The following is a 21419-nucleotide window of genomic DNA, read 5'->3' as shown; positions in this document are numbered from 1 at the left end:
TAATAGAGTGTCTTCAGATGTTATTGAGCAGCAAAATAATGTGTTATATGATTAGATACTGCTATTTCTTGGTTAAAGGTTTCTTAATGTTTCTATCTTAAAGTTAGATGCAGTTAAGTTTCAGTTATTTCAATATAAACACACAATATCTATACCTGTAAATAGAGTCTTCCTTCTTATATGCATTAGACTGATTGCTGGGTACAGAAGAAAAGACTGTAGAACCCGATGTTCTTCTACATTGGGGTCTATGCTGTGAATATAATTCCTGGAAGGGCTTAGCATACTCTGTCTACACATGAAGAAAAGGAGAAACTATTTTAGAAATTATTTTTCCATGTCTATATTGATAAATAAGTTTTACCTGATTATTCACATTTGGTATACCTAACTATGATAACAAATAGCTGTATATACTAAGTTGCTTCAGTCTGTCCAATTCTTTGTAACCCCCATGGACTGTAGCCAGCCATGTTCCTCTGTCTATGGAGTTTTTCAGGCAAGAATACTGGAGTGGGTTGCCATTTCCTACTCCAGGGGATCTTCCCGACCCAGAGATCGAAATTGTGTCTCCTAAGTCTTCTGCATTAGTGGGCAGATTCTTTACCACTGAGCTACCTGGGATACATATACATATTTGAATAGTGCTGGGCACTCTCAAGTACTATATAGATTTTTACTATTATTATTATTTGCCACAAGAAAAAAGAAAGGCAACTAGGAATTCTAGAAAAAGTATACAAGACAGCCAAGGTCTAAACATAAGGGAAACTAATGGCAATATTTTTTAGTAACAGATGGAGAATAAGAAAAGAGAGCCTATTGTGTTTACATTGTACTCAATGAGAAGAAACACAATCCTAGCACATTACTTTATTCTCTAATAAACAATTTAAAAAATATTAAGTGCCGATTATAATATTTTTAATTTTAGAATTAACCTACAGGCAAAATATAAAGGCTTAATCAGAGTTGAAAAATGAATATAATCATTAACCTCAAAATATAAGAATAAATATGCACTTGACCTGGGGAATAAGATGTGGAGGAAAGGCTAAAACTGCTAAGATCTTTCATGTGATGTACAAGAGGAATCAGGAGTTATTGATTATAGTTAATAGGAAAGAAGAACATATTTAGATATACTATTTCAAGGTACAAAAGTTAAAATGGAAGAAGCAGAAAAGTAACTATCATAATCCAAAAGAGGAAAGAGAGAGAGAGGTGAGATGTAGAGCAGTATAAATGAGCTAATTCAAATTTTTGTCTTTGATTATGTAGTAAATACTGCTTCAAGTGAAGTTGTTCAGTCATGTCTGACTCTTTGCAACCCCATAGACTGTAGCCTACCAGGCTTCTCCATCTATGGGATTTTCTAGGCAAGGGTACTGGAGTGGATTGCCATTTCCTTCTCCAGGGGACCTTCCCGACCCAGGAATCAAACCCGGGTCTCCTGCGTTGCAGGCAGACGCTTTACCCTCTGAGCCACCAGGGAAGCCCCAACACTGCTTAAAATTGATAAATAAAAAAATAGCAGTAGAAGCTCATTCTTTAGAATTATAGTTAATCATAAGAGGAATTGAAACCACCAAAGATTAAACTTCATTGCTTCTGCAAAGAGGAAATTAGAATAGGAAGAATAGGTGGAAGGACTTAGTGCTCTTATTAGCCACATGTCAATAAGGATAAAACTAATAATCCAGATGTTGTATTTTATCAATATTTTTTAAAATTACAAAAAGCAGTAACTATTCAACAAAATGATAATTTGTTATTAATTATGGTGCAAAGTATGTATTTCTTCATGTTTCATTCTCCATATTTGCAATAAACTCTATTGATAATAATAACACCTAAGAGACTCTTTTTGAATTTCCTTTGATGATTCTCTGTATTAATTTCTCTTTCTAATAAAACCTGAATGATATCCAGGCATGCTCAATGGTCAAGGCTGGTTGGTCACTTTACAGGATGCCTGTGTACCTCAGCTCAAGCGGTCAGCGAGAGTCAAAAGTGTTGTTACTACAGACATAGAGAACACACTTGGGGCTGCCAAGAGGGAGAGATGTGGGGGAGGGATGAATTGGGAGTTTGGGGTTAGCAGATGCAAACTATTATATGTAGAATAGGGCTTCCCAGGTGGTTCAATGGGTAAAGAATCTGTCTACGATACAGGAGAGGTGGGTTCCATCCTTGGGTCAGGAAGATCCCCTGGAAGAGGGAATGGCAACCCACTCTAGTATTCTTGCTTGGAGAATCCCATGGACAGAGGAGCCTGGCAGGCTATAGTGCATAGGGTCACAAAGTGTCAGTCACAACTGAAGCAAATAAGCACGCAAGCACCCACATATGTAGAATGGATAAACACCAAGGTCCTACTGTGTGGCACAGAGAACCATATTCAATATCTTGTGATAAACCATAATGCCAAAGAATATGAAAAGAATGTATATGTATGTATAACTGAATCACTTGGCTATACAGCAGCAATTAACACAACATTGCAAACTATACTTCAGTAAAACAAATTAAAAAAAAAATTTCCCAATAGAATTGTTTCTAAACCTAATATAATCATCATTATTGTAATTATATGAGCTAAATAACTATAACAAAAATGGTCTTGGCTACATATCAAAAGATTAACAAATGGATATATATTTTCATATTCTAAATTAAAATAAAATATTTAAGTTATGTATGTATAATTTTCTATGAGGCCCTGTCTTAACAGACTTTATGACAAATGCTAGTACTTCACACATTCAAAAAATAATTTTTACTGTATTGCCAATACAACAAATATATTATTTTCTTTATTATTTCCATATTTAAAGTTTTACATAATATAAGAGGTGAAATCATTTAAAATTTTGTCTTTCTGAATCTTAAAATTCATTTGAATTTCAGATTTGTAGAAAAATGCATAAAACTATTAGAGATAATCTGTATTTCTATTAAATAATTGTAAGTATACAAATTAAACCTACCTCAGGTATATCCTTAAGATAATGAAAAGATCTAATAGATCTTGATTTTAGATATTCTTCTACTGGCTCTAAAGAAACAAATCCAAACATAAATGATATTTCTATATTATTAGATTACTTCTAATTTAACTCAACAAACCATTTTCTCTACTTGTAAATTTTTTTGGAAATGCAGTTTGTTAGAGCTAAATATATTCTAGAATAATTTGCTTTTAAAACAAATTTCTATTAACAGAATATAACTTTCAGTTACTGTTATACAGTAAAGCTCTATTTTCTTAGAAAAAACTGATTTCTAAATAAACAGAATCATAGTTGATAGTCAAATAAATCTCTTCATTAATTTCTTTGAAAAGAGAATTATTGCCTTCAACCTGAATCCCCCAACTCCAATTATGAATTTTCCTAATTTGGATTATCATTTAATGGATTTTTTAAAAAGTAGGTATAATGTAGGGTCAAGCATACAGACTTTGGAGGAAGATAGCCTGGGACTTCTTGGGTTTCCTGGTGGCTTAGTGGTAAAGAATCCTCCTGCAATGCACGAGACACAGGTTCAATCCCTGAGTCAGGAAGATCTTCTGGAGGACAGCATGGCAACACACTACAGTATTCTTGATTGGAGAATCCCATGAACAGAGGAGCCTGGTGGGCTGTGGTCCATGGGACTGCAAAGAATCGGATGTGACAAAGAGACGGAGCAGCAGAGAGTCCCAGACTTGAAGCTTGCTTCCGTCAGCAGCAACAGCAGCAGAGACTGGGACCAGAAGCTACTTTTCTGTTTGTGAGTTAATTAGTTTCAGAAAAATCATTTTAGCTCTCTGAGTCTTAGTTTCCCCATCTGTTAAATGGAAACAATAGTACTTATGTAACAGGGATGCTGTGAGGATTAAATGAGATAATAGATGTAACAAACTTACATCTGGTATTCCTTCAATCAACAGTTATTTGTTGATCACCTGCAATGTGGCAGAAACTGGTGTTGGACTCTGGAATTGTGATTTCTGCCCAATGATGCACACATTTTAGTGGATAATGCCGAAAAGGATTAAATAAAGAAAAGAGTGAACAACTGAGATGCACGCTGTGACATAGACAGATTTTGGTGAGAAATAGCATTAGAGGGAGGTATAATTTATCAATAGATAGAGTAGTTGCCATGGATTGAATGTTTGTGTTCCTTCCAAAATTCATATGTTGAAGTTCTAGTTCTCAATGTGTTAGTTTGGGGAAGTGGGCCTTTGGGAGGTAATTAGGTTTAGATGAGGAGATAAGGGTAGAATGCCTGTGATGAGATTAATGCTCTCTCTCCACCATCTGAGAATAAAGCAAGAAGGTGACTATCTGAAAACCAGAAGGCTCTCGCCAGAACCGGACTCTACTGGCACCCTGATCTCAGACTTCCATCCTCCAGAACTGTGAGAAATAAACGTTTGTTGTTTTAAGTCTCTCAGTTTACAGTAGTCTGCTCTAGTAGCCTGAATAAAGAGAGAATTGGGGACTGAGAGATACTGTAACAAATACCAAAAAATATAAAAGTACCTTTGGAATTGGCTAGCGGGGTAGAGGTTGAAACTGTTCTGAGGTGCATCCTAGAAGAAGCCAATACAGCCAGTGAAGAGATTTTAAAGGCAATTCTGGTAAGAAGTCAGAAAGAGAGAAGAGAGCTGTAGAGAAGGCTTCCATTTTTAATAGAAAATACATGAATTACCAAATGCAGAAATGTTGGTAGAAATATGGATGGTAAAGGCCATTCTGATGGGGTCTTAGACAGAGATGAGGAACACTGGAGAAAAGGTAATCTTTGTTAAAAAGTGGCAAAGAACTTAGCTGAATTGTGTTTCTATTGTAGTTTTTTGTGAGTGATGAAGTTGGATAGCTGAGATTTCTAAGCAAAGTGTTAAAGAAGAGTCTTGGTTTCTCCTGGCTGCCTGAAGTAAAATGCAAGATAAGAGAAATGAACTGAAGGCAAAATCATTAAGCAAAAGGAAGCAGAACTTACAAATTTAGAAAATTCTCATATTACAAAAGTGAGAAAGCATACTCAAAAGAGAACATTAAGGATGTGGTGCACATCTGATAAAGAGTTAAGAAGATTAGCATGGGGGTGAAACATGGACCTGATCAGACATCCCAGCAAAGACACTGCCAGTTTGAAATGAAAGGGATAAAGACAGGATAAAATGAAGAAAGGCTGTCAGACTTCTTGGCTTTTACAGGATAGGACCACAGAGCAATCCACTGCAAATATGTTATTCCTTAAGACAAGGGAAGAAAGACTATGAAGGTGACTCAGGCCTGCCCCAGTTTCTGCCTGCCAAACCCTTGGGAGGAGGCCAACACTCCCACTAGATAAAGTCCTGGGGAAGGAATTCTGGCCTACCAGAGTCCCAGTGGGGTGGTGGGAGAGGTGTGACCCTTCTCTACCCAGTAGAGTTTTGAGAGCAGGACCTCTGCCCTGGTTGCTCAGGAAGGCAGAGCATGAAGCCAAAGAGGATTATTCTTAAAACTTAGTATCCATAAAGTTTGTCTTAGCGGGTTTCAAACTTTTTTTTGATTTATCACTCCTTTCTTCTTTCTTATTTCTCCCTTTTGGAATGAGAATGTCTATCCCATTCCTGTCCCATTGTGTATTTTGGAAGCACATAATTTGTTTGATTCCACAGGTTCAAGCTGGAATTTTACCTTAGGAGCAATCATACTGAGTCTCCCCACAGCTGATTTAGAAGATATTTAGGTGAGACTTTGGACTTCAGTAATAACACAAAACTTAGTGTGGCAGTAAAATAATTAACATGTTCTAAGATTCTTTTATTGTTCAGAAGGAGGGTAACACTATAGCTTGATAATCATTTAAACGATTATAGGATAATCATTTTAGGATTAAATCATTTAGGATTAAAGGATAATCATTTGAGGAATAGAAAAAGAGTACATAACTTCCAAATTAGTAAAGGAGAAAAGTTTAAATTTAAAAAACTCAGTCCTAAATAAGACATAAGAGGACCAAAAAAGGATCAATAAGAGAGACAGAAAGAACAAAATAAGATGACAGATTTAAATCCAAAGATATGAGTAGTTACATTAAGTGCAAATGGACTAAGTGCTCCATTTCAAAAACAAAGATTACAGAGTAGATTTTAAAATCTAACAATTTGATGTTTACAAGAGATGTCTCTTATATAAGAGATCGATGATAATGTTACAGAAATCATGGTAACAAGATGATAGAAAAGATATATCATGTAAATGTTAGCCAAAAGAAAGCCGGGGTAACTATAGTAATTTTTGACATAATTTAAAAAGATTCAATTCACTAGAAATATGTAATAATTCTATAATTTCATACAATTAATAAGACAGCCAAAATAGTATTCAAGATCTTTAAAGCAAAATTCGATAACACTACAAGGAAAAGTCAGTAAGTCTGAAATTTCTTGGCAACTGACAGAATAAGTAAGCAGAAAAATCATTAAGGATATAGAAGAGTTGAAAAACACAATGAAGAAATTTGACCTAAAAGACATATATTGAAAACTGCACCCAATAGCTGCAGAATATACATTATTTTCAAGCACATACTGAACATTTCCAACAATTGACCATGTACTGGGTGAAAATGCAAGTGTTAACTAATTACACAGGACTGAAATTCTATGGAGTATATCCTCAATCTGCAGTGTAATTGTGCTAAAAACTTATAAACAAAAGATAATTAGAAAAGCCTCATATATTTTGAATTAAGATATAACTTCTAAATAACTAATGGGTCAGAAGAAGAAATCATAATGGAAAACAGAAAAAAAATCATGATACTACTGAAGAACAAGGTGGGAAGACTTGCTTTACCAGATATCAAGGGTTATTTTAAGCTATAGAAATTAATGTTGTATGGTATTGATATTGAAATGGATAAATAATTGAATGAAACAGAATAAGAGCTCCAGAACAGAGTCCAGAGCATCAGGGAAAGAATAGTCTTTTTAATATCATGCTGGGATAGCTGGGTATTCACGAGAACAAAAACTACATTTGACCCTTGGGATGTGCACGCATGCTCAGTTGTATCTGACTGTTTGCAACCCCTGGACTATAGCCCGCCAGGCTCCGTTGTCCATGGGATTTCCCAGGCAAGAATACTGGAGTGGGTTGCCGTGCCCTCCTCCAGGGTATCTTTTTGACCCAGTGACTGGACCCAGTGATTAAACCTGTGTCTCCTGCATCTCCTGCATTGGCAGGCATATTCTTACTACTGTACCACCTGGGAATCCAGATTTGACCTTTGCTTCACTCAAAATGTAATTCCAGATAGACTTGCAAAAGAAGAACAAAAATCTTTTGCAAGATAAGTAGCAAAAGATATTCAGGACCACGAAGTAGGAAAAGATTTCTTAGATATGGAACAAAAAGTACTTATCAAACAGGGGAAGATTTTGTATTTTTGACCTTATTAAAGTAGAAGAATCCTGTTCATGAAAAAGACAACAAAAAGAGAAAGAAAAGAAACTCACAGAAAAGATGAATATATTCACAATACACAAAACCAACAAAGAATGAGTAAAAAGAATATATTTAAAAATCAAGGAGAAAAGAGCAAAAAGCTAAATTTAAAATAAGGTAAAACTTAGATGATTTCCAAAAGTATAAATCCAATTTATCAATAGTTTATTAAAAAATTTTGAAACCTACTAGTAATCACAGAAATGCAAATAAACCATAATGGTATACTATTATATACCTAGTAGATTGCTAAAATTAAAAACTTGCAATTTCAAGTGTTAGAAAGCAGAATAAAAAGAACCCTCACAAATCTGATGAGAGCATAAGTTGGTAAAAACACCTTTACCATTATCCAATATATGATGGAAAGTAGTCATCATCTATTGTTGAAGATAAGCAACCCTGATAATGTAAATTCTGGATATACACTCTTAAGAAACTTCTACACAAATGCAGCAGGATGCATTAAAAAATATTCATTTCAGCATTGCAATGACAAAATAAATCCCCAAATTTCAAGAGTGGTATGGATAAACGGTGATATAGCCGTGCGATGGAATACTTAACAACAATGAAAATGAAAGAACTATGCCTCCACACAACAATTTGAGTGAATGTTACAAACAATGCTAAGAAGAAAGAAAAAGAAAATACAAATGAATGCATATGGCATGGTTTCAATCATGTACAGTAAAAACCAAGCAAATTATATTTTGTAGAGATTCAAAAAATAGGTGGTAAAAATGTAAAGAAAAGGAAGTGATGACCACAGAAATCAAGACAGTAGTAACCCCCAGGGATAAGGAAGGGAAAAGTGATTTGGAAAAGGTCAAATGGTTTTATGGGATGTTGGCAATGGTCTATTTCTTTACTTGGAATATGGTTATATAGGTGTTTATTTTTATAATTGATTGTTATACTGCATATTTTATGCTATATTCACTTTTTATAATGTATGCTATTTCATAACTTAAAATGGTTTAACAAAAAAAAGAAGGAAATTGATTAGAAAGAAGGCAAGAATGAAAGAAGAAATACATGTCAGCAAGCTACTATAGTTGACACACAAAAATGATGATTTGGATTAGAGTGGTAATAGCAGAAACAGTGAAAATAGATTAATTCAAGATGAGTTAGAATGAAAAGAACTTGTTGATGTATTGAATTTTGGAGAGGAAGAAAAGGGGAGATGAAGGATGGCTTCTAGGCTTTATTATTTTGTTTTATTTATTTTTAAAAGATTTTTTATGTGGATCATTTTTTAAAAGCATTTATTGAATTTGTTACAATATTGTTTCTGTTTTATGTTTTGGTTTTTTGGCTGTGAGGCATATGGAATCTTAGCTCCCAGACCAGGTATCAGACTTTCACCCCCTGCACTGGAAGGCGAAGTCTTAACCACTGAACCACCAGGGAGGCCCTGGCTTCTAGGTTTTAGACTGGAGTCACTTGGTGCACTTTGATCCAAAGTACAGAGAATGGAATGCTGTTGAGGGGCAGAGGGGGAATGGGAGAAAGTATTCAAGGACAGTTAGGATAAGGAATCATGAGACCAGTTCTGGATATAAGGTTTAAGATGTAGTGAGAAGTTTAAGTGGAGGTATCAAATAGGCACTTCAGTATAGGCATCTGTTCTTCAGAGGATTAGTCTGGACTGAGATACAAATGAAGGATTTAATGATATTTCTATGGTATTTTAAACTATAAGACTGGATTAGATTCCCTAAGAGGAGACAGTGTAGAAACAGAGGCAGGCTCAAGACTGAGCTCTCAGCAAATACAGTACTTTAAGGATGGAGAAGAGAAATTAAGAAGAGAGACTGAGAAGAGGCAAGATAGCAGAAAAACAGAGTTTTAAGAAGGAGGGAGTGATGAACTAATTACACTGGTGTTGAGAAGTGGAAGAAAACAAAAACAAAAATCCTTTGGATTTAGCAACATGGAGACCATTGGTACCCTTATTCAGGGTAGCTTTAGTAGGATGGTAGAGGCAGAAAAACAAATTGCAGCAGGTTGAAGTTTGAACAAAAGTTGGAGTAGAGAGTATATGTAAACGAATCTTCTGAGGAATCAGATTATGAAGAGTAACAGAAATGAGGCAAATGGGACAACATGGAAGCAAGGCATCTCAGTCAAGGTTGTTGATGAGAACAACACAATCAGACATTTTTCTGATAAAGTCAGAGAAAGAACAAAGATGACATAAATCACCCAGATTCTCTGAGGAACTGTGATGCTGGTTCCTAGCTTACAGATTCCTTAAGTTTTTAGGAAAGTGAATTCTTTTACAGTCCCTATAAAGTAAGTTTCTACTAAGCAAGATGTCTAGGCTTGAGTGATTTTTTTAAAAACAATAATAAGAAAATTCAGGATTGAGTTGAGAGGAAATCCAAATATTTTCTTTCTAGCAAAATAAACATAAAAATATGAATTTTTTGTGAATTGTACAAATTGCCTATTCTGATATTTATCATCTCTTTCTCCTAGGAAGTCCTTCTTGATAGCTCACTGAAATCTTTCCCAAGCATTTTCAAGAAAATGCTTTCAACAGAAGCATCAAATTGTAAGAACTTATAAGACAAATTATAAGAACTATAAGACAAACTAATAAATAATAAAGTAGTAAATAAAAGCATTCAATACATCGAAAGAAAGGCAAATATGTTACACAAAATATTACCTATTGACTTGATTTCCTGAGTTTTTATATTTGTTGGCAAAAAGGGTGGTCTTAAATTTGAGTTTTGAAAATCACTTTTTTTAGGTTCAGGCATATTTTTGAAGGAGACAGATCTGAAAGAAAGAAAATTAATCTAAATTAAAATAATCAGAAAATTTATAAACTAACTTAAAACATACTTCTGAAGAAATGTGGTCAAGGCCCAGTTATATAAATGTGAATGTTGTTGTTTTAATATATTATCATACAGTGTAAAAGACTGGGACTGATTAAGCAGAAACTGAAAATATTAGTAAGAAAGAAAGAAATAGAGAAAACTGCTGGTGTTACAGGATTGAGGGCACTGAGGAAACTACTGTTCAAAAGCTATATTGAAAAAAATTGAAAAAAAAAAAAAGCTATATTGACCCTTTTAGAAAAATACCTTAGAAATATGTTAAATTAAATATCAGGAACACTGCCAACTCTAGTCAAGCAGTGGGATATAGATTTAGGGTCAGTTCAGGTTCCAGAACAGTATGCCAGATAGGATCATGACATCTACTTACTGTGAACAAAAACTTCTCTCCTCTAAATTCTTTGACTATTGATGGTATATAAGGAAGTTAATACTACCATATAATTCATGGTATTTCTGACCTTTAAATACTATGACTTAGACCTCAGACACTCATCTTTAGTTTATATCATCTAGTCCTCCACCTTTAAATATTATCTGTAGATTGGTATTCTCCAGATTTTTAATACAGACCCCAAACTCTCCCCTGAATTCCAGATGTATGAATCCAGCTGCTTCATGACTTCTGCATTAGATGTATTGTGGGAATTTCAAACTTATATTCAAAACCAAATGTTTGCTTTCACTTCCTTTCCAATCTGTTTCTCACCCAGGTTTTCTCAATTCCATTCAACCAGAGGGTTAGGCCAAAATTCTGCACTCAAGTTTGTTCCTGTTTGTTTTAAAAATTTTATTGGAGTATAGTTGCTTTACGATTTTGTGTTAGTTTCTGTTGTACAGCAAAGTGAATCAGCCAAACACATACTTGTGTGTGCATGCTCAATTGCTTTAGTCATGTCTGACTCTTTGTGACCCCATGGACCCGCCAGAGTCCTCTGTCCGTGGGATTTTTCCTGACAAGAATACTGGAGTGGGTTGCCATGCCCTCCTCCAGGGGATCTTCCGGACTGAGTGAGTGACCCTCATCTTCTGTGTCTCCTGCATTTCAGGCAGATTCTTTTCCACTGAGGCACTGGGGAAGCCCACATATACATATATCCACTCTTTTTGGATTTACTTCCCATTTAGGTCAACAAGGCCGTTGAGGAGAGTTCCATATGCTATACAGTATGTTCTCACTAGTTATCTGTATTATACATAGGATCGATAGCGTCTGTATGTCAATCCCAACCTCTCAATTCTTCCCACCCACCCCCTTCCCCCTTGGTATCTGTATATTTGTTTTCTATATCTGTGACTCTATTTCTGCTTCATAAATAAGATGGTCTATACCAGTTCTTTCAGATTTCAAGTGTGTTCTGCAGTCATCTTTGACTTCTGTTTCTCTCATTCCCCATTCCTGATACCTCAACAAATCTCACTGGATCTTTCTTTGAAACACCTTCCAGATTGAACAGCTTCTTTCCTCATCACTTCTGTCCTAGTTCCCAGGCCCCTTCATGTCTCATCTGAACTGCTTCTCCACATCTCTAGCTTGTTTCTATCTGCTCTCTCTGCTATCTCTCTTGCGCCCAACGGTCCCAAGACAAGCCATGGTGACATCCATAAAATGTAAATGAAATTGCCATTTCCCTCCTACCATTTCCTGTCACACTGAAACAAAATTCCAAATTCTCATTGCAAGACAGAAACTTTCCTCAGTTCTTATGTTTCTAAGTAGAGGCGCTTCCATTGCATGCCCCTCCAGGCTTCTCTGTGCACCCCTTCACCCTCCCCTCAACATGGAAGCAGAGTGAGTTTTTTGGCTGTTTGGTTTAAGAAAAGGAACTTGAGCTCCTACTTCAGGACCTTCGCCCTTGCTTTGTCCTCTGCTTGTAATATTCTTCCCCTAAATAATGAAAGGCTTACTCACTAATATCATAAGTGATATATTTCATAAGTCTCTACTCAAATTTTCACCTTTCCAGAAAGGTCTTTTTCATCCCCTCCCATCTAAAGTAATCCCTATCAATCCTAATTCCCTTAATTTACTGTATTTTTCTTCATAGCATTTGTCACTAGTAAATTTAAATTATATGTTGATTTATTTATTTAGTTTGCTGTCTATCTTCCCACCTTATCCTAGAATGTACATTGAGGGCAGGGTCTTTGTTTAGGTCACTGTGGTATTCCTAGCACCCAGGAGAGCGACTGGCACATAGTACCTGTGTACTAAGTATTTGTTGAATGTATAAATTGTTTTGGTAAATTTCCATTGAACTTTCTTAAAATCTTATAACCTCCAGTGAGTTTATTCTCTTTAGGCTTTTCAGTAAACAATCATTTAATCTTCATAAAATAATTCATCTGTTCCTTTCAAAACATTAAATTTTTATCTCGTGTTCTTATGTAATATCATTGACAAATACTTCCACAATAGTCAGGTATACTAGTAAGAATGGGCATCCTATTTCTAATTTAAATGGGAATGTGTCAAGTATTCCACCCTAATGGTGTTGACTGTCTTGTTAAGGAGATGATTTTTTTTATCCTTATCTAACAAAGGTATTTTTTCAAATACATTTGCAGAATATATTGTTTAGTTGCTAAGTTGTGTCTGATTCTTTGTGACCCATGAACTGTAGTACAACAGGCCTCCCTGTCAGGAAGGGAGGAAGGGAGGAAAGAGAAGGTGATGAATTCCAGGCTCTCTCCTTCACCCCCACACAGTAGTTCTGGGAAGACCCACCTGTGATAGTGGATGTGGCTATTTTTCCCCTTTTCATGCCCCCTCCCAGCTCTAATTCCCAGTGTCTGATCACTTGCACAAATAGAACCTTCTGTTGGGTGTAACAAAAGCAAACTACGGGACTTCAAAAAAATAGATAATAATAAAATGTAAAAAAATAATGAGGAAATGATGCACTTTCAGTATTTGTTTTAATATGTCATTGAATTTTTAGTTTACATATTTAATTTAAATAATGACTGTATTTAACCATGATCTCACAAAATCCCTGCAAATTCATCACTCAGCTCTAAAGAATTGGTGGGAGCTGGCTCTATCACAACAGTGTCCCCCTAACAGAAGGAAAAAAAAAAGATTAAAAGAGGGAAGAGGAGGAGATGTGCTGGAGGAAGACCACACCCACCCCCACTTACAGGTCAGGACAGAAAGAATCAAATTGCTGGCCATACCCTTTTCACTTCAGGTCCTCCAAGTCACTAGACTTACATATGGGGGAAGGGAAAGCCTTGACTAATATGTAGGATCAAAATACTAAACTGCACAAACTTTTAATAACCAAAAATGGTCAGGAAGAAATGGAGAAATATAGAACTGCTTTATATGGTCCTGAGTTGAGAACAGACAATGAAATGGTTAAGTTAATATTTTATTTTAGATTTTAAAAAAATCTATAAGTGAAATACTGTAATGGTTTTATATTCTCATGGTCAGACTTGAGGATCAAAGTTATTTTTATGAGAAGAATTGGAAGTATTTCATCTTTGTCTATGCTCAGAAACCACTTAAACAGTTCTTTGAAGAAACTCACCCTTGACACAACTTCAAGGTGGTGCTTTGGTAAAAGATAGTTTTCTGACAGCTTTCTCAAATATTTCTAGCTGTTGATTTATTTATGTTTTCTTCTTGTTGTTAATTCTGTTTTCACCATTCATAGTTTCCCAGACCTTCCATTACCAGACTCATGTTTCAAAGCAGCGTAGTTATAGGCATGCTCAGCTGCTTCAGTCATGTCCAGCTCTTTGCATCCAACATGGACTGTAGCCCGCCAGGCTCCTCTGTCCATGGGATTCTCCAGGCAGGAATACTGGAGTGGGTTGCCATGCCCTCCTCCAGGGGATCTTCTGGACCCAAGAATCAAACCTGTGTCTCCTGCATCTCCTGCATGGCAGGCAGATTCTTTACCCACTGGGAGCCACTGGGAAGCAAAGTACTCATAATTATCTTAATTTCTTCTACATCCATGTTTATAGCTCCTCCTTTCCCATTACTAGTACTGTGCCTTTTTGTTGCCTTTTTTCCCCTTCAATTTCTCAAATTATGGTCATTTTAACATTCTTTGGGGAGGTCTTAAACATGCTAATTTTGCAAAATACTCTCAAAGATGCAAAGTGCTTATGAGAGGAAAGCAAAGTTTGGTGGAATTCCTGGGAGATGACAGCTTTATTTACTTATTTATTTATTGGTCCTTTAGTAAATGCACACTTAATTTATAAAAAAGAAACTGAACTAAGTGCTAGGAACTTGTAAAATTAACTTTACACAAACTCTGTCCTCAATTAATCACGTCATTTTTAGCTTACATAATCCCTTATCATGTTGTTCTCTTTCTTACTTAAAATTTTATTATATGGGTTAATTTTGTGGACTTAGTTTAGGTATAACTAATTTATAAATCCTGCTACCTAGGAGCAGGTAGACTTATAGGATAGATAAAATAGCTACAAAATAGGTTCCTTCTAAGCTCAGAGACGCCTGGATAAGAATACTCTATTAGTCACCGAGGAATAAGCCACAATTTTGTTTACCACTCAGTTTAAGAGAAGCAGCGAGGTTTCTGTCATTCTACCCCAAGATCCTTCCCTCCAAGCAGATATGAAGAGCTGTGAAAAGTCAGATTTGATCCTACTTACAAAGTAATAAGTTGGCCTGATACAATTTCATCTCTTTTGGACGATATGAGACTCCTGGGTCAGAGACAAAGGACTATCCCACACAGCAATAGGAATGGTATCTTCTGTATTAATTCTCTGAGCCCCAGTTCCCCCGGGCAATGAGCAGAAGGCCAGATGACATCAACACACACGCTGGGTTATGCTACAGGAATGGAACCTTGAGTTTAGGGAACACAGATCTTTTTAATGGACAGTAATATTCCTGCTCTTGCTCAGAGGAGGGCACTTTCTTTGTCTTCCAAGGCTGTCTGCTATACAAATGTCCTAGAAAAGATAGGAACAAAGGCAGCCAGTGCTTTTGCTCACAAATGTACAGAAATATAAGACACCTATAGAGAGTTTTCCCAACAGTAGAAAGAAGGAATGGAGGGGATAAGAGCCTAGGAATAAAACTTGTGTGTTCCTAGTACTGTGTTCTCAAAAAATATGAGGAATTGGACTTGGAGTTATAAATTTGGTAGGTGACTTCACTAGCATAAAATTATAAATCTGTTTTTTGTAAGTTGTATTGGTTTGGGGCTATGTGGATTTTTAAAAGATTCAACCCTTCCCCTCCCCCTTTTTGTCTTACAGTTAGAAAAATCCCCTGTGAAATTATATCCTGTTGCAGTTGAGTTAAAGGGAGCAGAGGAAAAGGCCTTGATTTGTGCTGCATGGGCTGGAAGAGGAAGGCTGTTGCATGGGCCTGGAATGGACCATGCGAGTGGCCCGGGCACACGAAAGAAAACCAGAGAAAGGTCCAGCTCAGGTGGAAGCATGGCGGGTGAGCCAAGGCTGCCTCTTCTCAACTGGAAATCTCTTATGGAACACTTGCCCGTAATTCTTTGGAATGCTTTGTGTTTTCACAGAGCAGCCATTTTGAGATGGAAACCCAGAGTTTCATTCAGGTGCCATGGGAAAATTTCAAATACATTTTTGTGTAATAAAGACACTCAGTTTGGATCTTTATTTTATTCATATTTAATTTAAATTTGGATAAAAATATTTCTCCAAGTAGGTTCCTCAGGGAGAATAAATAAGTAGATTACATTCTAAAGTCTTTCAAGTCCAAAAACTTGTGTCTGTTTTCTCAAATATAAATGATGATTCACCCAAATAGCAGATTCCTGGATTGCCAGTCTATTTAAAAGTTGGAAAGGTTTTATTGTTTTCTAGCCTCAGAGATACAGATGAGACATGAATCTTATTTGCTATCTTTTCCTTTGTAATTAACTGCTATTTTCTCCCCTGTCTGAAATTGAGTAATTTTACCATTACTCAATGGTAAAATTGAGTCTAGCACTTGATAATGCTTTAGATCTGAAAATTGAAGTCTGTCTTAAATGACACTTTTTTCTTATAATTCTTTTATTTCCTCACCATCTGTTTCTTGTCTCCTGATTTATGTATTAAATGTATATTTTCATATGGAGTATCCTAAAACTGTACATACATGTCTCTTTTTAACCTGATTTTCATTTTGGAGGGGGGTATTTTTATAAGATTGTGTCTTTATTTGATCATCTAGATTATCAATGCAGTCTTCATCTGTATTCTGTTTTTAATTTCTCTATTCAGTTTTTTATTTAAAAAGTCTTTTTTTCTAAATCCCCTTCCCCCTGTTTGAGAGAGATTTTCTAAATTTTCCTCCCATGAATGTGTTTCATTAGGAGTCACCAGTTAACGAGTTTAGTTTCATCTCCCTCCTTCATATGAGTCCCTTTAAATGGCCTGTGGTTTTTCACTCATTTCAGTGAGTGTGGATTCCTGTAACAACTATGAAGGTCAAGCTATTTGGGACTCAGGTAGCATTAGGCAGTGAGAAAGAAGATTCTTTTACAGTGAATCAGTGACAAACAATCCCCATCTTCTTAATCTCTATGCCAGGCTAATGTCACACAGAGTATAAGACATGTATATTGAATTAAGGAAGACAGAATTTGACTGATTAAATTTCATTATAGGCTGTAACCATATTCTCTGTTCATATTTCATTATCTTTCCTGTATGCAAGTTTATCCTTCTATCATAAAAATACTTCTAAAAGGAATATTCTTTTGGATTTATTTTTAGGAAAGTAATTCTTCTAACGAGAAGCTCCTATTCATCTAAAGAAAAGGCATTCTTAATATGTCTACTTGCCCCTAACTTGTTTCCTAGTTCTTACCACTTAATAAGTGGTAAATTTGGCATTTTCACTTGAGAATCCAGTATGGAAGAGATCACTTTTATTCTCTTTTAAAACTTATGTTCCAGGTAATTTTCTAAAAAGACTTGTAAAACGTCCAATTATGAAAAGTTGCAAAGAAGAGTAGCTTTGGTATTTGCTGACAAGTCTTAAAGACTATAGGCAAATGAAAGGCAAAAGACTGAGAGAGATTTTCAAATGATTATAAAACTCTCTGCCTATCAGTAAAGTAATCCCAGGAATGTCCTTCCAGCAAATTTTGGATGTTTGTGGCCATCACCTTTATCAGTTTCCATTTATACCAGAAAAATGCAGAAATCTTGAGCTAATAGTAACATGGAAAAGATGTCTCTGGGAGTAACTGAGAAAGAAGCCCTATGAATTTTAATGATTCTCAATCCTAGCTTTTCTCAGAATCATTGGAGAAATCTTAAAAATAGTAATGCCTGGGCCCTACTCCAAACTAATTAAAGTTGAATCCAATTATTTTAAAGCTCCCTGAGTAATGCTAACATGCAGATGGGTTAAAAACCACTGGTTTGAAAACAAAACTCAACTATAGTTCAACCCTAGGCATGTTTCATCTAGGTGATCATAACACCAGGTTGAGTGTTGCTATGATATCCATCAAATCAAGAACAGATGTCAGTGTTGACCAGCATGATTACAGTGGGGCACAGCTAGAGAGGGTGGTTCCTATGCCAACAGCATCAGTGTCACCTGGAGACTTAACCAGACTTTCAAATTATCAGGCCCCAGCCCAGACCTATAGAATCAAAAACTCTGCCAGTGAGGCCCCACGATCTGTATTTAACAATTCCTCCATGTTTGAAAGACTAGAGCAGTGCTTCTCAACCGTTAGTGTCCACAGAAATGACCTGGGGGATCTTGTTAACTGCAGCTTTGGTTTGGGATGAGGTCAGAAAATTCTGTATTTCAAACAAGCTGCCAGGTGATACCAATGCTGCAGGATGGAAGACAACACTTTGAATAGCAGTAGACTAGAGATCAAAAATGAAAAAGGCATGCAGTTGGAAGGAGTTACTCTGGTACTGGTGGTCATGATTATGTTGTAAGGTTAAGGCTGGCTGAGCTGAAATCTGTGTGAATCAGATCTGACATCTTGGCTTATGTAGGAATGAGGTTTGTAAGCACTGGTAGAGGTTGGTATCCTGTTATAATTAATGTAACTTATAAGACCAGGGGGCTTCCTAGATGGTTCAGTGGCAAAGAATCTGCCTGCCAATGTCAGAGCCGCAAGAGACACAGGTTCAATCCCTGAGTTGGGAAGATTCCCTGGAGGAGGAAATGGCAATGCCCTCCAGTCTTCTTGCCTGGAGAATCCCAAGGACAGAGGAGACTGGTGGGCCACAGTCCATGGTGTCCCCAAGAGTCAGACACAAATGGGCATAGTGAAAGCTGCTCAGTCGTGTCTGACTCTTTGCGATTCCATGGACTATACAGTCCATGGCGTTCTCCAGGCCAGAATACTGGAGTGGGTAGCCTTTCCCTTCTCCAGGGGATCGTCCTAACCCAGGGATCAAACCCAGGTCTCCCGTATTGCATGCGGATTCTTTACCAGCTGAGCCACAAGGGAAGCCCACAACTGAGCATACATACATGTATAAGACAAGGAGCTGCATCTCCCAATTTGGAGGAATTAAATCTGTGCAATATAGTCAAGGTAATCAGTATATCACTGTTGATATGAGGGAAAAACTTGCCCCTTATACTCTGCTATTTAAGTAATCATTCTGTTATGGCTGAAAAAGGACTCGTTGCAAGATGACTTGTTTCCTGGAAGAGGCAGTTTTTGGAGATACTGTGAATTCTAAAAGGTTAGGTTCTCTGAGGAGCTCTCATAGTTTTTAATAACCTCTTTTACTACCTAATGATATTTCTAGAATCCAAGTATGCACTTCCCAGTTTAAGCCCTTCAGTGGTTCCTCACTGAAGGAGATTGTCCAGAGTTCACCTGGCTCATAAAGCCCTTGGTAATCTGGCCTTTCTTTACCCTTCTAGCCCAATTTCTTACCAATCTGTCTTTAGTCTCTGCCTCATATCCCTTTCAAGTCTAGTAACACTAAACTACTTCTGGTTCCTCAAATGAGCTGCACTTTCCTTTACCTCTGGCTGACCCTTTGTCCTGGAATCTCTTTCTTTTAAATTTTGATGCCTCTTAACTAACTCTCTGGGTCTCACCTGAGGGGCCACCTCCCCTAGAAACTTTTGTTGATTCTCACATGAGGAATCTCTCTGTAGCAACTGGTGCTTGCCTGTTCACTTATCTGAATCCCCACTGATGAGGTATATTTCACAGTTGCTGTCAGATGCCCAGAGCATGGCAGTCACTCAATCAACACTTGTAGAATAATATTAATAAATTAAATCACAGTAGTATGTGATAGCAGCACTACTATTAAAAATTAAAATGAAGTTGTCTAAGAATTTTTTATTTGAACTTGGTTTAGGGCCAATCATTCAAGCAAGAGTGAAAGACAGCACAAAATTGCTACATGAGAAAAATTATTTGAAAAGAGGAAAATGTTAGAAATAGTCTTAGAAGGAAATCTCAGAACCTAGATATACTGCCAGTTGGGCTTATCTATATATACTAGATCCTCTTAATTTCTTCAACCAAATTTTCTTTCTTTTGGCCTGGGTTACACCCTAATTCTGATGTAAATTCTTTTGATTTTCCCGTACTTTTTTTTTTTCGCATGTGTGCTAGTTTTGGTCCTCTGAGCATTGATCAAACAAAGTTTACTTGGTCTTTGAATCTTGAAACTATGTGCCAGTTTGTTTCTATAATTTAGATACTGATTTCAAACTTCAAGTTAGCCAGACTTAAACAATTCAAAGGAATGTTACTCAGCTATTAGGATCAATGATGCCTTTATAAACTATAATCTACAGACAGGAAAGGGAAAGCAATGATATCGTCCTGGAAAATGCTGCCATAAGACACATTGCACATTATCTTTAAATGTATCTAATGGGTCATTGGCCATATATTATGCTATCACATAATGACTTATATATAATAAAAATAAAAATATATACAAATATAAAATATTTATAATTATAATTAATAATACACAATATATAATAAGATGTATTATTTTTCCCTTCTCTACATGCCCAACTTCTATTTTATGCAACTTTTTCTATGTATTATTAAAATATTCTATTTCAACATGGATAGATCTATAAATGATTTTGAAGTAAAAGTATTGGTCGTATCTACATAAAAACAAAGTAGTAGTGAAAGAAGTTGTGATAAAGCTAAAGCATATAAACCATTAATATTTATTTGTGTTAGAAACAAACTCCTTTTCTGCACAATGGAAACATATTCTGACACCCTGGTAAATCACAAATAACAAATACAGTTGAGTAAGCTGTATTTTGAGTCTAACTGGTCTTGTTTTACTTTATATTCAGACATGTTTGTTCAGTTGTCTTTTAGATACCATCACCTGGATGCCCCAAAGCTCAGCATTTCTCATTCTAATCTCTTACCCACCCCTATCTGCTTTTCAACCCGTGATCTCTACCTAAGTACAAAACACTAAAATACATCTAGTCACCAAGACCAAAAGCTGGAAATCAGTCTGTAGAATGTGGTAGAGATAAGAGCATGGGCTCTGAAATTTAAATCTAACTAGTATTTAAATCTAGATTCTGCCACTTGTTAGCTGTATGACTCTGGGCAAGTCATTTTAGCTCACCAAGACTTGGGTTTGTATCTGTGAAACTGCACTTAATACATTGAGTTGTTTTTGCTGTTTAGTTGCTAAGTCATGTCTGACTATTTTGTGACCCCATGGACTATAGCCCGCCAGGCTACTCTTTCAGTGGGATTTCCCAGGCAAGAATACTGGAGTGGGTTGCCATTTCCTTCACCAGGGGATCTCCCCGACCCATGGATCACACCCGTGTCTCCTGCATGGCAGGTGGATTCTTTACCACTGAGCTACTGCGGAAGGCCACCAGAAAGTTGAGCTACTACAGAATAAAAATAAATGAGGTAAGAGCAGTATTCACTCTACCACAAATGCCCAACTGATTTGAAGTCTCATTGATTCTACATCTTACTATTTCTTTTGTCTTGGATCTCCTCCACATTTCTAGTGCCTAGAAAAATTATACCTCATTACATACATGCATAGTGCCAGTGAAAGACCAATTATTACATATTCAGGCTACCCCTTGTAAGTACAC

General features: G+C 36.3%; 1 protein-coding gene across 1 annotated transcript in view; it reads right to left on the bottom strand.

The window, feature by feature from the left end:
* C20H1orf141 (chromosome 20 C1orf141 homolog) overlaps window positions 1-21419 on the bottom strand; it is a 44973-nt gene that overhangs the window by 7379 nt on the left and 16175 nt on the right. The window contains exons 4-6 of the mRNA XM_061120006.1: window positions 10171-10283; window positions 2991-3058; window positions 157-292 (exon numbers count right to left, since the gene is read on the bottom strand). Coding sequence (XP_060975989.1) covers window positions 157-292; window positions 2991-3058; window positions 10171-10283 — 317 coding nt within the window. The remainder of the gene's footprint in view (window positions 1-156; window positions 293-2990; window positions 3059-10170; window positions 10284-21419) is intronic.

This window comes from Dama dama, chromosome 20, assembly GCF_033118175.1.
Source record: "Dama dama isolate Ldn47 chromosome 20, ASM3311817v1, whole genome shotgun sequence".
NCBI lineage: Eukaryota > Metazoa > Chordata > Mammalia > Artiodactyla > Cervidae > Dama > Dama dama.
The sequence above is the reverse complement of the archived record's forward strand: the minus strand, read 5'-3'. Positions and strand labels throughout refer to the sequence as shown.